Below are 17,758 nucleotides of genomic sequence, written 5' to 3' on the forward strand. Positions count from 1 at the left end.
GTGATTTGGGTCAAAGACGGGTGGGTGTGTGCGGGTAGAGAGGAGTGAACTACGGTTGGTGAGTTTGAGAGTGGTGAGCTTGGCAGTGAAGTAATGTGGGTGGGTGGGGGCAGAGCGGGATTATATAAACATGCTGGAAATCTAAATGAGACGGGATGTGTGTAGAGGTTTAATGAATCAAACTGCTGCTCGCTCATGTTGTTTTCTTCCAAAAGTGAAACTGTTTCCATCAGCCTTCCTTTTCCACTAGGCGAAACACAGCAGGTGTTTCCCGCACGGCTCTCCAGAGAGCTTCTTTCATTTTTCTGCCATACACTCACTAGGACTTGCACATTTACAGTTCAGTTGTTCATAAGTACACACGCACACACACATGCACACATTTACACACTTTTCTGAGCTTATAAACGTACTTAGACACGAGCTGCTTAACAACGCGTCTTTTTTAATCGTGTTCCAACATTAACTGCCTGCCCCAACCTGACTCCTCTTTCCACTCATCTCGCTCTCCGTGCTTTCCGGCGCCCGCCCATCACGTGAACATTTCAACAGACTGAGGGGTGGGGGTAATGATTGGCCTTGACTAAGGCTTAGGGAGGGAGGTGCTCAATTAGGACTGGATACTCTTTTGAATGCATGATGGGAGGGTGGTAGCACACAAGTGATGGGGGGGGGCTGGGTCGCTGGCAAAGGAAGGATCACTCTGCTGTTCAACAGGATGAAACCACATGCTTTCCAAAGGAACTCCTGGGCCCACAGAAACTTTCTTAAATAATAGTTTGAAACGTACCATTTTGGTAGTGCTCTGTAGTTTCTTCCAAATTGAGTTCTCAAATCCCATGAGTCCATCCGTAGTTTAAACCACAAGGGTGTAATGTTCGTTAGCACTCGGATGAATATAGAATGACAAGGATAGGCTGCAAATGAGTGGTGCGTGGTATCCATTCCAGTAACATTACATAATACAAGTCCAAATGCTGTTTCACAAACCTTGTGTTGCAGTTGCATGGCATTATGGTGACCCCAGTCAGAGCCGGCCGAGGCATGGCCAGTCTGTGAGTTGGCCCATGTCCCTGCTGTAAGAAGCTGTTAGAGGGGGCCCTACAGGCACCAGTGCCTCTCAACTATGCCAAGAATGTTGTTTTAAGGTGGGGGTAGCAGTGCTTCTTCCATGTACTAAGGCTAAGCTCATGCAAGGCCACAGTGTCGCCTCCCAACCGCCTGTGGCCAACACCCACTCCCCATCAGACACTGCAGACCCCTTAATGACTACTTATCACTTTCTTGAAGCAGAGCATTTAAATTGGGGCGATTTACAAGTGATGGACCATTTAAGAGAGCATTGGTTTGGAGGAGATTTTTGTAACGTTTCTGTGTTAAAAAATGTCAATGGGGATTTTCATTCTGAAAGAGCACACAATGCTTAGCTGCCTAAATCTGCGCTCACCTCAAGGTCAATTAAAATATGTCACACAAAACAGTTTTAAATTGGCTATATTATTTTCAGATGTTCATATTGAACGCACCAAAAAGAGTTTATTTTTGGTATAGTATGATTCTTTTTTTCTTCATCACAACACATATGAAACCTGCCTTTGACAAACACTTAAAAACTTGAACACAAACGGTTAACCTTTTCACACATTACATGTTATATATCTTGAAAATAAAAAGGCCATTTGTTTGCCTTTTGCTGAATTGCATTCTGGTATTTGTAGTCTCCCAGTCAAAATGGGGGAATAATGCCACAATTGTACAATTTTTGCTTATCATATTTTTGTTATTATTTATATATTTCAGTGGGTACCTCATGATATTTGAACTTTTCTCCATAAAGCAGAATATTGTGGAAAGCCAGACATGGGGTTGGGAGGGGAAATGATCTATTTGCCCAAGAGGCTGCGATCCTCGCTACTGGGGCAGTTATGTTTCCCTGATTGTGACCATGTGTTGCTATTTGGGCAGATGTAAAGGATACATGTGGGTGGACAGTAACATTTTTCAGACGGCGGACACAACCCCCTTGGGTGTTTTTTTGATGTCGGCAAGCTTGCTCAAGCATTTGTTACTAGGATTTCACCCAGGTTGTCATGTTTCCGGCACAGGCACATAAAATGTCATGCTCTTATTGGGATTTTGTTTTCCAGGGAATATTTCACAACATATTGCTGGGTTTAAAAGGTGAGCATCTTTCATACTTTGCCGGTGTATTTATTGGAAAAGTTCTGCTCTTAGGTTATTTTTCTGTTGTTAATTACTTCTTTTGAAAGGCCAATGCTCTTTTGTCTACTGCACTTTCTACTAAGGAGAAAGGTCAATTTAACAAAATGTGTATCTTTTACTTTAAGATATGTTCACTTACTGTGCGTATATGTTGGGTGCCAGCTTTTGATTTTCGGTATGTGGGCAAAGGTTCCCACACTGAGTGAGGCAAGGGAGCTGTACTAATCCCCATGTCAAAATCACATTTTACAGCACATGTTGCCGCAGGATTAGGAAAGAAGACATATGATTTACTGGACGGTCCAACCGTATGACAACTAAGAAAGATAGAGGCCTGTTTGATAGGGTAGAAACCTGCAAGTGGGGTAACTACAGTATTATAGCACATCTTAAATTTCAAAATCACACACATCAAATGTTTAAAAAGGTATATAAAATGTAACAGTACAAACATTGTGATTGATTAGAAATATACATTAACAAGATACATTTGCAGAATGTCATTTCGGTAGCCAGGGTACTCTTAACAGAACATGGATTGTTTATCCTGTTAACCTGTTTTTTTGTATTGGTTCAAAATACCCTCGGGATTGCCACCTCCTTTGGTGGTTAATTGTCTCATATATTCACTGTTATGTTATTATACAGTGTACAGTCTCGACATGTTTCAGTTTGTGGGGAAAAATCCAGAACTTTCTTCAGGAGATAAACATAAGATTTCATTTGCTATTTTTGGGGGTTTATTGACAGTCATAGTAGCTTGTGAAATAAAAGCATATTGCTAATTCGGACAATATTTATTTATTATTTATTTGTTTTTACATTTGTAAAGTGCTCTAAGCCCTCAGGCATCTAGGTGCTAGTATTGTCCAAATATACAAACAATATATATTTTTTTTAAAAATCGTGAAACTTTTGCAAAAACAGCAGGTAGTTTAAGTTAGCAAAACACAAACCCCATATTTTTGCAATGCCTTCCACAGATTCAAAAATTCCTTTTGCAAACAGTATTTCTACCAATTACATATGGGAAGAGATGTGGTCAATTGCCTGAATTGGAGACTGGTTCCAAATCCCGAATTCTCCACTTAACCAAAGTGTGTGCTCCCGGCCAAATCCTTTTATCGCACTATGCCTTATCTACCATAATTAGACATCTGTTAAAGGTATTCAGCTGTCAGCAACTTTAAAAAAGTGCCTCACCCCTGATGTTGCCACATAGGTAAATATTAATATTGACAATTCATATACTGAACATCACAATGTATTTGTGTACTACCTTACGAATGGCAAAATGTTTCTAATTGAACTTCCCATGATACCCGTGCGTACTAAAGAATCATTCTGTACAAATTGTGGGGGCCTCCCACACTTCTTTTGGCACCCATGCCCCTGCAAATCCGAGGGCCTGCCCTGACCCCAGTCTATAGAGAGAAGCACAAGATTGGACACAGTACCTTGTGTAATGGTTAGAGATTGATGTTTTCACTAAATTTTTTGCTTTCCTGAAACGTCCTCAGTTGAATGAGTGTTCGGACCTGCAAAAAGGAAAATAAGCATGTTGGCTTGCTTCATCCTCGTGTATTCTACATTACCACAGCTTCTCTCTTCCTCTCCGGATACCCAGTTCTTCCTTCTCTCCTGTCTTTCTGCCGTTCTACCTAGTCCTTATTTCTTTATTACTACATGTTCATTCTCTTCTACTTATGCTGTCATTCTTTCTCGTCTTTTATCTTAGAGACATTCTTCTTCCTTTCTTCCTTTTCTCTTATCTCTCATTCCATCCTGTCTATTCCTTTAAGAGATTCCTGAACAGTGAGCAAAAAATATCACTGATAAAATACAACAGTCAGTCACAGTGCGCTATTTTATTTTTTGGAGTGGAGGGATGAGCTGGACGGTACAATTACACACTCATTTGCTGCCATGCAATTTTTGTGAAATCGGGGATATCCCTTCAGATAGAACGGATATATATATTTCTGATGCTTTAGAATCTTCTTAGAATCTCAAGAAACAAAAATAGGACTATGGGTTGTAACAACAATTAACCAACATTTAGCTTTTTGGATCAGTATTGGACTCTCAATAAGACTCTTCAATTTTGATTAATTCTAAACTCGGCTATTTTTTTACACTAAGAATCTCCTGCGCTGTTTTGCAACATACACCATTCTTCTTTACCAATATGCTTAGAATCACATGCTTCTAATGGTAATCCTGGAGTATTGCGTCTTTCCTTCGAGGATTGAAACGGGACGCCGACATGGGCGTGCCTGTAACACTATTCCTAACGTGACTTGTAGTGTACCCAAAATCCCTTAGGCGTCAAGGTCCCTCAGATTGTTTTTTTCCACCCACTAGTTGGTCGCCATATGCTGAGCTCGAAAGAGATATATTGCAAAATCCATAATGTCTTTGCCCCAACGACCGATGGTCGTTAAGTCTTCGGCTATGTCTGGACCCCTAAACCGAAGACTTCTACTGCTTTCGGCCAGGCCTACACAGTAGGGAGAGTGGGGCCCTTCGGGATTTGATTCTCCGAGAGTGCATTTTCTTTTCCCCTCTTTTCCCTTCTTGTCTGGCTGCCGCCCCTAACCTCTACTATGGAGAGGACTCCATTTAAGTTGTGTCCGTCCTGTAACAGAAAATACCTGTGGAAGGACACTCATTGCAAGTGTAAGAACTGTCTGCCTCATGATCACAACGAGATGAGCGATCCTGCAAGTCTTGCCAGCTTTTTGATCTGAAGACATTAAGATAGGTGGACGAAGCGGTGGACAGCCTACGCCATGCAGGCAGAGAGTTCTTCCCTCCGTCGGCGCAGTCACTTCGAGTGACGAGGAATCGAGCGGCAGCCATGGCTCTGATGTGTAGGCCATAGACCTTTCAGCAGAAGCATCTTTTTCCCAGATGCCCGGCCCGACAGGTAGGCCACAGGTGGTGCTATGTGGAGACCACACCCAGGCAACAGGGGCACACCCGCACCACATAAGGACAAACACACAACCCCACAAGCTCCCTCGACTTGATACGTCAAGGAAGCAGCAGATGGCAACAGGCCCGCCGAAGTTTCTATGAAGCCAACCGATCTTCTCGATCGCCCACCCTCCCCGCATCCGTCACAGCATGTGTCCGGGCATTCCACCCATAAGGGCGTCTCCTCGACAAAACACGAGCGCCGACGTGCCGTCTTAGAGATTGTCAGCCCCAAAGGTTTCGGGGGAGCCAAAGACCTCGACGACACCAAAATGCTTGCCGTAATCTCTCCCTAAGTCACCGGAGCTACGCAAAAGTCTTGCAGTTATTGTTTCGGCAGCAAACAAACCAAAAACCTCATCCTCTCATCGAGAAGAGTACTCCCAACGGTCCCAGCCCCTCTCTAAGACTTTGGCTGATAAATCCCTTCCTTCTAAGGACCCTTTTCCTCCTGGAGAGCCCTCCAAACTCCCCAGCCCTCCCCCTGACCCCTCCCCCTGACCCCTCTGGCTCATCCCTGTGGTCCAGAGTTAGGTTTGAGAACTATATGGACAAACCATCACAGTTTGTGGATTCTGCTGAGAAGTTTATTACCCGTAAGAGACCTACGGAGGAGGATTCCTGCCCAAGTTTTTCAAAGGTGCAGAGGCTTTCAGACCAAACTCCTCAGGAACAGGTTTTTGAATTCTCGGAACCTGAAGAGGTCTACGAAGATCCCTATGGTCAGGAGGACAACCCATTTGGCCAGGACACAGCGGACCAGGGCCCAGATTGGGGTCAGGACCAGCCTGTGGAGGAAGCACATTGGCTTTCACCCATTCCAACCCTGTTATGCGGGTGCAAGGAGGTAAGAAAATACATGGTGCCGGTGCTCAGCCATATTGGACATTCATTCTCATGTACACAATGGAATTCTATGCTCTTTTTAATTTAGTAAGCAGATCCAGGTTCTGCCTTGGTTGTAATGTTTATATTTGGAAGCTGAGATTCACACTATAGAGGATAGTCGGCTCATTGTGCGACCAAGGATGCTCCGAGAAGGGAGTTGAAGCTATTCAGGTGCAGTGATAAGGGGTTCTGGGAACGAGCGACGAAGATATGATCTGGGTTTTTCCACTATTAACTGGATTTTTCCACTCTGTGCCCCCGTGCTTGTTGTCCATCCTTCGGCCGGGGACGGTTAGCAACCGAAGGGAGGCTGTGGACCTGTCTGCCCATAGGAGTGAGGGCATCCAGGTAGTAGATTCAGATTTGGAACCCCAGGTGAAGAAGTCTCGCTGAGTGGGAGGACGCTCCCCACCAGACCCTGTTAGTGTGTGTTCTCTCTGCCTACCTGCCTTGGGACTGGGTAGTGTCGTGGTGGCAGAGATGAAGCTCTCTTCCTCAATGATCCTGATGGTGATGTGCTTTCTCTATTCTTATTAACATATGTTTTAACTGTATACATTTATAGTGTAAATGTGCATGTTTTGCTATTATAGGTTGGAATAAAGGGCCCGTAAAGAGCCGATTATATTCTTTTTATTGGTTATTTGTGTGAGTTATTGCCTCTCTGAGCCTGAGAACATTTTTGTTGGTGTGGTAAGGAAGTGGTTTCTAAGGCAATCCACACACCAGAAAAGCAAAACAAACCCCTTACCCAGATGCCATTTGTCTGGATCCTCCCTCCTCTCCTCCACAGAGGCAAGCTTCGCCTATTGATGATCGAATGGCTTTTAATGCACTGCTCAAGAGGGCTGCAGAATATTTCAAAATTGCCACGCAGGAAGCTATACAAGACACTGACTTTGTAGAGGACATCCTAAAGGAGAAAACCCTCTCAAGTCAAGAAGCGCCTCACACCTTCTTTGTTGTCCCCTTCACTTACAAGGGCAGTCAACCCTCAGGTTGAAAACTCTTTCGCCCCTCCCCTTCTGACCCAACAAGGAATGCAAAAAATTGTACGCCTTTGCCAAACGCATCACCACTTCAGCAGCATATTCAACAAGAATTGCTAACAATACTACCCTTAATGCCAGCTATAGTGATGGACAGTGGAACCTACTTCAGGAAGGCCTCCAAGAAGTCCCGGATACCGGTACGATCACGCCATCTGGCGATTTGTCTCGGAAGGGAAAAAGATGACACACACAATCCTGAAGAATACATTGGATGAAGCGGAGACGACGGGGCGGGCTCTAGCTTAAGGTACCCTTCTCAAAAGGCATGCATGGCTTAAAAATTTGGGGTCTAAGCCAGAGACTCAAGCCTCCACCCCAAGAGGCTCCCCGGCCTCTACTAAAAAATGACTCACCAGTCCGGGTCCCCTCCCATGCTTCCCCGGTAGGGGGACATTTAACATCCTTCCTTCATGCATGGGAGGGGATCACTACAGACCAGTGGGTGTTCAAGAGTTGCCCACGGTTATTTTATATTAAGTTCTACCGGCCACCTCAATACTGTCCACCAACATCCAGACGCCTATTGCCAGCACACCTGAAGATTCTGCTGGAAGAGGTGCAGATCCTTCGGGAGAAGGGAGCCATAGAAGTCATCCCCATTCATCAGGTAAACATGGGTATTTATTCAGTGTACTTCCTTGTACCCAAAAAGGATCTCACCATGTGCCCTGTGTTGAAATTGCACCCAGCAAACACATTTGTGAAGCCAAAAAGGTTCAGAATGACAACATTGCAGGAAGTAATCACTGTTAACGCTGGGGTATTATATGGCAACATTGGATATGAAAAATGCATACTTTCATATTTCAATGTTGCCAGCGCACCGAAAGTACCTAAGGTTCGTGACGGAGGACAAGCACTATCCGTTGAAGGTCCTTCCCTTTGGCATTGCCTCAGCCACAATGGTGTTCACAAAGGTATTGGCGATAGTAGCTGCTCACCTACGCAGGCAGTCCATTCCAGTCTATCCTTACCTCGACAACCTGCTTATAACAGGGGATTCGTACAGAACATACCCAAAGGACAGTTGACCGTCTCTTCAGTCTGGGGTTCCCGATCAACGAGAAAAAGTTCAGCCTAGACCCCAGTCAAATCAAGCAGTTTCTGGGGGCTCTAATTCGGACAAAAGACTGACTTGTCTTTCCCTCCAATGAGAGGGTCCAAAACATGCTGTTCCAGATCCCTCACCATGTAACCAATTGCGAGGTGACCGTATGCAAAGCCATGCAACTGTTAGGGATGATGGCCTCCTGCATTTATCTAGTCCCACACGCCCATCTGCGCATGCGTCCCATGCAAGAGTGGCTCTCGTGCCAATGGTGTCAGGCTAGCGGACAATGGGATGATCTAGTGGTTTTCTCAACAGCCCTTGTTGTCTCTCTCTGCAGTGGTGGTCAAGGGAAAATCTCTTGCAAGGGAAGGCCTTCAGCACCCCTGCAGTAGAAGCCACTCTCACCAAAGATGCATCTCTGATAGGGTGGGGCGCTCACCTCCTTCATCAGACGGCGCACAGCATTTGGTCCCCAGCAGTAGCTACCAATCACATAAACCTGTTGGAACTGCTAGCAGTATTCAAAGACCTGAAAGCTTTTCAAACACACCTCCAGGGGAAGACAGTCCTAGTCCTCACGGACAGTACTACAGCCATGCATTATCTGAACAAACAAGGGGGCACTCACTCTCCAAGGCTATCCAAACTGTCTCAGAACATATGGAAATGGGCTCTCAAACACAAGATGTTCCTGCTGTCGCAACATGGCCTAGGGGAACACAATCTTATGGCGGACGTGCTTTGCAGAGACTTCCCACTACACGTAGAGTACGAGTGGCGTTTGCACGAAGACATTGTTCTCAACGTATTCGCAGACTGGGGCTTCCCAGAGATCGACTTGTTTGTGACTCTTGAGAATGCACAATGCCCAGATTACGCCTCCAGGCACCTGCAGAACCACTCCAAGGGGAACGGACTCTGGATAACATGGTCAGAGAAATTTGTGTATGTTTTTCTACCACTCCCCTACTAAAAATTCTGGTGGCCCCTATGTGGGCACGCCAACCCTGGTTCTCTCATCTGATGGCAATGTCATCCTCCTGTGCGAGGAAGCTGCCGTGCCCGTAAAACATGCTGTCACAGGACAGGGCAAACACTTCATCCATGCCCACAAACTCTCAACTTAGCAGCCTGGCTCCTGAGGTCATAGAGTTCGGACACCTCCATCACCCTCAAAGATGCATGGAAATACTTAGAGGCATGAAAACCCAAGACCAGACATTGCTACTCCAATAAATGGAAACGCTTTGTCATCTGGTGCAATGCCAAGAGCATCAAACCTATTGAATGCTCTCCAACACATATTGTCCTGTACCTAACTCACCTATTAGATGCAGGCCTGGTCTTCAATTCCTTAAAGGCCACTTAGCTGCTCTTTCAGCTTACACGACGCCCCAGAAAAAGGTTTTGTGGTGGAAGATTTAATTAATCAGGGCTTTAATGGAGTGGGTTAAAAGACGTCATCGCCCCTATTTCCAACCCAGCTCTCGGATGGGACCTAAAAGTTCTACTGACCAGACTAATGGGGCCTCCCTTTGAACCTATGCATAAGGCTACCCTTAAAGCAATCAATTACAAGACTGCCTTTTTGGTGGCAGTCACATCAATAAGGAGAGTTAGTGAACTGTAGGCCCTTTCAGTTCAAACCCCATTCTTCACGATTCACAAAGATAAGGTGGTTCTGCGCACTCGCCCACGGTTTGCGCCTACATTTATCACAAAGTTCTATGTAAATCAGTCAATAGAACTACCCACTTTTTTCCAGAACCCCACAAACGTGGCAGAAAGAAGCCTCCGCACACTGGATGTGAGGAGAGCAGTAATCGATTAACTGGAAAAAATAAACCACTAAGGAAAACAGTTTTTTTCGTTTAAGTGGCAGCTTGCAGAGAAGGGGACCCCGTCTCTAAATCCGCTATCTCAAGGTGGATCGTAAACTGCATCACACATTGCTACACTCTTGCCAAGAGAGATCTGCCCTTCAAGCCTAGAGCACACACTACTCGGGGCACAGGGGCTTCCATAGCATTCATTGCAAATGTTCCTCTTGAGTCCATTGAGCAGCAACCTGGAGTTCTGTGCACAACACTACTGACTGGATACTCTAGGTCTGATTCTCAGATGGGACAAGCAGTGCTAAGACATCTCTTTGCTACTGTTCCTTCACACATCCCACCACCATCTCTGGGTACTGCTTGCTAGTCTATGCACAGCATGTGATTCTAAGCAGATTCACAAGCGTCAGAAGACGAGCATTACTTACCGTAATGTCATTTCTGATTATTGTATCTGCTTGGATTCAAATGCGCCCACCCTTTCTCCCCTCTTGGAGTAGAAGGAACATGGACATCTTACACCTTTCTCTGTCCTCGCTCACAATGTCATAAGGCTCCCTCGCGGCAGAAAAAACACAATCGTGGGGACCTCGACGCGTGAGGGATTTTGGGTACACTACATGTCGCGTTGGGGATAGTGTTAAAGGCACGCCCATGTCAACCTCCCCTTTCGATCCTTGAAAGAAAGATGCAATACTCCGCGATTACCACTAGATGTCGGACTATATGCACAGCATGGAAATCTAAGCAGATACAATCCTCAGAAAAGTATTATGGTAAGTAATGCATGTCTCATATATATCCCATTTGCTTCCAATGTATTCCAATGCTCCATTACACACATTTCCAAACACACAGCGTTGATGTCACATTGTAACTTTTTCATGGCACCAGTAGGCTCCTAGGGCCAAAAGTAGCTCCTGGAAGTTCATCTAGGCTACAAGCAAGAGTTATATATAGCTCTAATCTTCCACCAGTTTTGAACCCTGAAAGGGGCTTTTGGCAGGTCAGATGTAATCCATAAAGGGCTGACCTTTACCATTGGTCCTTTCTCCATAGCCAATATGTGCAAGGAAACCTATAAATAACCCCCTGACGCCTTAACCAAGAGTAAGTTAATTTCGGTGCACATCCTTGTCCCAACACCTCGAGTAACTAGGGTTGTCTAGTAAACCACAGATCTTAGGAATCAAACCTAAGGGAAAGCTTATTGAACAACTAATAATTTCTCATCGTGACATCTAAAGTAATGGAAACGCTTCACAAAGCACCCCAAAGCGCTGGACCTCATCTGAGAAAGTCTTCGGAATGTTTGGTTCAGCCCATTACTAATTACCAAGCCGTCAGGGGATTAGAAATTATATCATGCCCAACGAAAATGAACCCACCAATTCTACCATCTTTAGAGTACTGAACAACTGTCGCAAGTAATAGTAGGAGAAAATGAAAAGCGTTAGACACTCCCAGCACTTGTACACATAGGCACACATGGAAGTGGTAACTCACCACATCAATACAAAACATATACGAGCTCATTTTGTATGGGGTTGTAACGTTAATGGATTGAGTAGAAGCCTTGCAAAAGACTTCCACACCTTCCATTAACATTACCACCCATTTTCATTCATTTGTATGGTGGATAGGAGGGGCGAAACGCAACTTGCGTTTCCACCCCTTTTCTTCCTCTCTGCCATACAAATGCTCCAGCATTTGCGCCGACAATGGTTTTCATGCCGGCGCAAATGCTGGAGATCCCTATGGGGGTCTGCTGGCTTTAGGCACCAGCGTACAGCCGGCAGACCCCATAGGGGTCCATTGAAAACGCTGCCTGCCATGCTCGCAGGTGGTTTTGTGCGGCAGAGTGCAAAAGTGCAGGGCAAAAGGTGGCGTACTCATGTGTATGCTGCCCTTTTGCCCTGCAAATTTGTACTCCGCCCTGCAAATGTGGCAGTGGGGAGCCGCCTATATGTATGTCAGCACGTAATGGCTCACTGCCATCAGTTTACGTTTTTTCAGAACATGAGTGCTATCGTATGCAGTGGTGCCAGTTCACCCAACTTGCAGAGGTAGAGGCAGTGGCATCATGTGTATGATAACATCACATATGCTTTGACCCCAATAATGCCACAGGCAGAGATGTTGCAAGACGCTGTGCCAGAATACATCACAGGAATTGGTCCCTGATGTAAATAAACCACAAGTGCACGTGTATAAAATAACCTTTTTCTCTGCTTAAGTACTTATTTGTTATTTTAGTTACAAGCCATATAATAACTATGGTGTTTCCTTGATTCACCATAGCTGATCCATCATAAGCCATGGACATTGCCTTCATATGTCGGGAACGGCTTCACATGGCCCTTTACTACTAGTTAATGGCATGTTTAGAGCTCCTATGCAAGATATAGCCTCACCTGTCAAGGTACGGCCATTTTATGCCAGGTGGAGGATTAGATTCCATAGTGCGGCCATCTTATGCCAGCTATTGATACATAAGGACTCAAAGCCATGATAATAGTTCTCATATTTGTATTTTGTATTTATTGTATTTATATAGCGCCTTAATCCAAGGTGCTTTACAGTTTATTAGTACCCGGCGAGGGCGCATTCAGAATGAAAGAACCATTCTCATTGGCCCTCGCCGAGTCGTTACCAGGCCGGGAATCCCTCCGTCGGGATTCCACGGCCTTTGTCCCCGGCGGGGAGAGGCTACCTTCGCCCCCCGCCGGGGACAGAGGTAAGACCTTTTTTTTTTCCCTCCCTCCTCCCACCTCCCTGCCCTCCCCACCCCACTTACCTTCTATGCCTTGGTCCCCGGCGGGGGACGATGAAATACTCCAGCCGTTTAAAGACTCCCAACCCCACTTACCTTCTTGGAGCGGGCGCGCTGGAAACGCTTCTGTTTCCAGCGCGTCCGCTCCCGATGGCCGCCATGGAAAGGGAAAACAGACTCTGTTTTCCCTTTCCATGGCGACCATTTTCTTTGACGACTTTTTTTTTTTTTTTTGAAACGCTGCAGCGTTTCGGGAAAAAAATAAAGCTTTTAGTGCCCCGGTTACACAGTTTTTGCGGGCTGGGGTACTAATAGCTATATGCCCCTCGCGGTGGGGGCATTACCGACTCTGGTAATGCCCCAGGGCCTTTGTTAAGGCCCTCGCTTCGCTCGGGGCCTATATCTATGGACCCGGGGCATTACCCGAGTCGGTAATGCCCCCGCCGCTCCGGCATATTGCTTCAACAACAAGAATACATCAAATATGGAACAGTAGAAGCAACAATATACATGAATCAAACCAACCAAGAGGGAGGGGATGGGGAAGGAAGGATGAGGGAGAGAGATTAGGGAGTACATAGTAGGAAGATAGGTCATAGGAAAGATGGGGGGGAAGAGGAAGAAAACTAAGATGGGGTTACTAGAGGGGGAAAGAGAGAGAGAGAGAGAGAGAAAGGGGAAAAAAGGGGAATAGGATGTCAGGGAGGGGAATGAAGGAGTGATTTCAAGGAGGAACGCAATGAAGAATAGGTAGGGATGGAGCGGATAGAAAGAGGTAGGGAGTTCCAGTGTGAAGGGGCAAGGTGCGGAAATGAGAAGAGGCACAAGGGGGTGGGGGAACAGAAAGTAAGAAGAGATCCACGGAGCGAGAGGGAGTGTGGAATGAGAGGAGAGATATGGAGGGGCAAGGTAATGGAGAGATTTAAAGACAAGACAAAGGAAGTGAAATTAAGTTGGGAGTGGAAAGGAAGCCAGCCTAGGTTAGATAGTGAGTTAGAAATGGAGTCAAAGGGAGAAAGAAGGGAGAGGGTACGGATAGCAGAGGGGGTAGAAGAATTTGAGGGGTGCGAGGAGGGAGGCAGGGAGACCAAGAAGAGGGAAGTACAATAGAAGAGGCGAGAGAAAATGAGGGAGGAGATTAAAAGTTTGGTCTATGCAGGATACAGCGTGCAGGCCCAGCTACTGCCATCACATGTCAAATGAAACCTCAAATGCCCACTACTGCCAACTTAAGAAACATAACGACCACATTTTCTGGTATAATTACCATTTGTTAAGTACAACCTCCAATATGCAGACTATGTCCCAGGTTGACCCCATACTTTTATATAATGCACATAAATTACTAATGTGCCAAAACATGATTATGTAGACAAGATCAGATCATGACCAAATATATAGGACAATAACATGTTGTTGTGTACTGCCTAAGTACTTTGCTGACTTATATGATATTGGTTTAAATTTTTGTATTGCTACTTGTCTTTCTGTTTAAAGTGATTAATTTGACATATGTGATTATTTTGAGCATTTTGATACTAGCGCATTCAACCTTTCATGGAACATTGTGAGTAAAAGAAGTACTGATTAAAATATTTTTGTACTCGCCTGTGTTTGTAATATATACTGATATATGTTGTTAACAGTTCGTTTTACGATGCGGCATAGATCATTCCCTAGGGAACATTTTCTGCACTTTTAACTTCAGGATTCTCTCCCCCCCCCCCCCCCCCCCCCCGTTGAAGTTTTTTGCATATGGGGGTTCCACTTGTATTGTTAATAAAGTAAATTCCTAATATGCCTAAAACAGAGGATGTAGTTTACAGCCTCATATTTATTATGCCACTTGCTGCCTCAATTGCCCCTGTGATGCCATCTTTTGTCAGTAATTCCTTGATTAGTCATTCTATGCAATAGACCCTGCCTAACAGCCCATCCAGCCCCCTTCTCGCAGCTTTGTTTGCCCCTTACCTTTCAACTGTTCTTGCCATATGGGGGGTAGAGGCCAAGCTGATGTGGCCTGCCTCTGGAGCTCGTGGTACACCGACCTGCTGTCTAGCCCCTTCCGTGGTGAATGTGTTTGTTTTAAACGTGTATTGGCTGTCTGAGGCATCACTTTCTCGACAAAGGGGAACTTGGAACTAACCAGAAGAGGTCACCATATTTTTCGTACTGAATGCACCCCTCATCCCCATGAGCAATAGTGAGTCAACCAGCAGATTTTCCTGGCACTTCTCTTAAGTTCAATACCTTTTGGTAACATATGGTGCGGACTAATGCGTCTTGCTTGTTTATGTGAATGCTCTGTATAGATAGTGTTTAACAGTGTCCCAGCAGTAAGATGTCTTATGAGAGAACATGTGGACTGGTGTTATTATTTTCTCAACAATTCTTTCTTTTTTTTTTCTAGGTCACATTTCCAAGATGGCGGGCAATCTGGTGGACACAGAAATTAACTCTGTCCGCATTGCTGCTGTAGAGAATTGTTTTGGGGTAGCAGGGCAACCCTTGGCTATACCAGGAAGAGTTCTCATCGGGGAAGGGATTTTGACCAAGGAGTGTCGTAAAAAACCCAAGCCAAGAATGTTCTTCCTTTTCAGCGACATCCTAGTGTACGGAAACATTGTGATAAACAAACGGAAGTACAATTCACAGCACATCATTCCTCTGGAGGATGTTACTATGGAGACACTGGAGGACCTCCCGGATATCGAGAACCGGTGGATGATTAAAACATCGAAGAAGACTTTTGTTGTGTCCGCGGCCTCCGCCACCGAGAGAAGAGAGTGGATCCAGCACATTGAGCAATGCGTAAAGCAGCTGTGTGAGAAAACCGGCAGGACCACTCCCACAGAACACGCAGCCCCCTGGATTCCAGACAGGGCCACTGACATCTGCATGCGGTGCACACAGAAGAAATTCTCCTTGGTCACCCGTCGGCACCACTGCCGCAAGTGCGGCTTTGTGGTGTGCAGAAATTGCTCTAGCTATAGGTTCTTGTTGCCCAAGCTGGATCAGAAACCCTTGCGGGTTTGCGGACTATGCTACAAACAGCTACTGGCTGAAAAGGCAGAGGAGGCAGAAGCGGAAAGGCGGCGAAGCGCTCGTTTTAATTCTGAAGTGCCAGTGCATGACCCCTCCAGCGATGACAGTGATGGCTCCACCGAAGCAGATTATGAGAATATGCGAGCATGGAACACAGAGTTCTATTTGCCCCCGGTGTGATGTCCTTGGATTATTAGTCCATAGCTGTCTATTATAAGCAGCAGCAGTGCTTTCTTCTATATGTTGGACTTTATAAACCAGTGAGCTGGCTTCCTTGGTTATCACTACAACCTACAGTGTTAACCTCTAAACGTGGGGATACGATTTCTGTGGTCTGATGTTGTACATTGTCAGTAGGGGTAACGCACATAATACACCTTGTGCAAAGTCCCCTGGGTAAGCCTGATCCTGGGATTAATCTATCATATTTACATAGTAGACACAATAGGAGCGGATACAAACTGTTATGATTCGCCCCGGACTTTGGATTTTCTTCATCTGATACAAAGACCACTGGTTCCCAGAATGTACTGGGGACATTCCACCCTGATGAATCATATGGGCAGGCACTTATAACAGCATCCCTAGGTATTCTCATTTTGTAAGCAAGAACTCCATATACTCCATTAATGTTATGTTTTGTATTTAATGTAAATGCTTTTGGAACATTCTTTAGGAGAAGTGCAGGCTTCCCTTTCAGTGAGGCATAAGTCTGGGCATGTGGTAAAGTTTAGAAAGTGAGAGTTGGTTTTGAATCGAGCTGGCTCCTATGTACAGATCTAGGTTGAATTCTAGCATGGATGACCACAGCCTATCAAATGACCTAATACAGACAGACTCACATGGAACAACAGCAATAATACAGAATAAGCACAGCCCCTTCCTCTCATTGGTTTACACCAGGTCCTATGTGTTTCAGATTCTGTGAAGGTAGACCCAACGGATAAATACCCTCTAACAAACGGACACTAATGAATAGAATGTACATAGAAAAACTGTGAGAACATCACAACGTTGGCTGGTCCAATGCGCATAATCCACTGAAAAATAATGCCTAGTATAAATCCGCTGTCCCTACATTCTGATTTTTGTCCTTTGTCTCTCCTACCATTATACCATCATTGGATGGAATGTTCTAGAATCGATAATGCTGCCCTCCATGAGCCATTACCAGGTGGTAACCTCTCCTGGTCCACGTTAAGCACCCTTTAATCACACTGGCCTTCATGTTGGGCAGAGAGCTGTTTCCAACTAGTAATGCCCTCAGAATGCAGCATTATTGCTTAATAAAAGCATCCCTGCTTATGCAAAGGGGTTAAGGCAAGATACAAAGCTCCCTACTGCACCTTTAACGTACCACACCCCAAGTGTAAATATGCTATAGCCTCCAAACAAATCATATGACCCGGCCTGTAATCAGGCTTTAGGCTTGGGAGGAGGTGGGGGATGCGGATTGTACATATTTCTTACTGGTTTGACCATGTATTGAACTGTAAACCTGTTCATATTTACTTTGTACTAAAACAATTGTTCATTTTCCTTTTGCGAGTCATTCTTGGACTTAGCCTAGTGTTTGCTAGATGAAGACGTCATCTGAGAAAATGGTATCAGGTTGGAATAATGTACTTTTAGTAGCATTATTTCATTCTTGTATATCCCATTTTGGCGACTGGTTTCTGCTTTCCAATGGTATTCTGACTTTCGTCTGCTTGTGGCTTGCTCCACATCTTGGGGACCACTTCTGCCTAACCCTTCATTGGACTCATTAACCTTCTCTTCTGCAGGAATCCAAATAGGAATTATTGATACATGCCTATAGTCTACTTCAGACTTCCATCAGCTAGGAGATGCTCAATCATGGCTTGTGTCCACTTCTACCATCTTCTTACTCGGAGTCGCCAATTATGCTCCT

The 17,758-nt window shown here is 45.2% G+C and overlaps 1 protein-coding gene across 3 annotated transcripts in view; it reads left to right on the top strand.

Moving 5' to 3' along the window:
• The window catches only part of PLEKHF1 (pleckstrin homology and FYVE domain containing 1), a 100,444-nt gene extending 83,059 nt beyond the window's left edge, over positions 1–17,385 (top strand). For all 3 annotated transcript variants that reach the window (XM_069607074.1, XM_069607075.1, XM_069607076.1), the window contains exon 2: positions 15,212–17,385. In XM_069607074.1, coding sequence (XP_069463175.1) covers positions 15,212–16,026 — 815 coding nt within the window. In that variant the 3' untranslated portion in view covers positions 16,027–17,385. The remainder of the gene's footprint in view (positions 1–15,211) is intronic.
• Positions 17,386–17,758: the final 373 nt, after the last annotated feature.

Source organism: Ambystoma mexicanum, chromosome 1p (genome assembly GCF_040938575.1).
Source record: "Ambystoma mexicanum isolate Mex_15411 chromosome 1p, UKY_AmexF1_1, whole genome shotgun sequence".
In the NCBI taxonomy this organism is placed as follows: Eukaryota; Metazoa; Chordata; class Amphibia; order Caudata; family Ambystomatidae; genus Ambystoma; species Ambystoma mexicanum.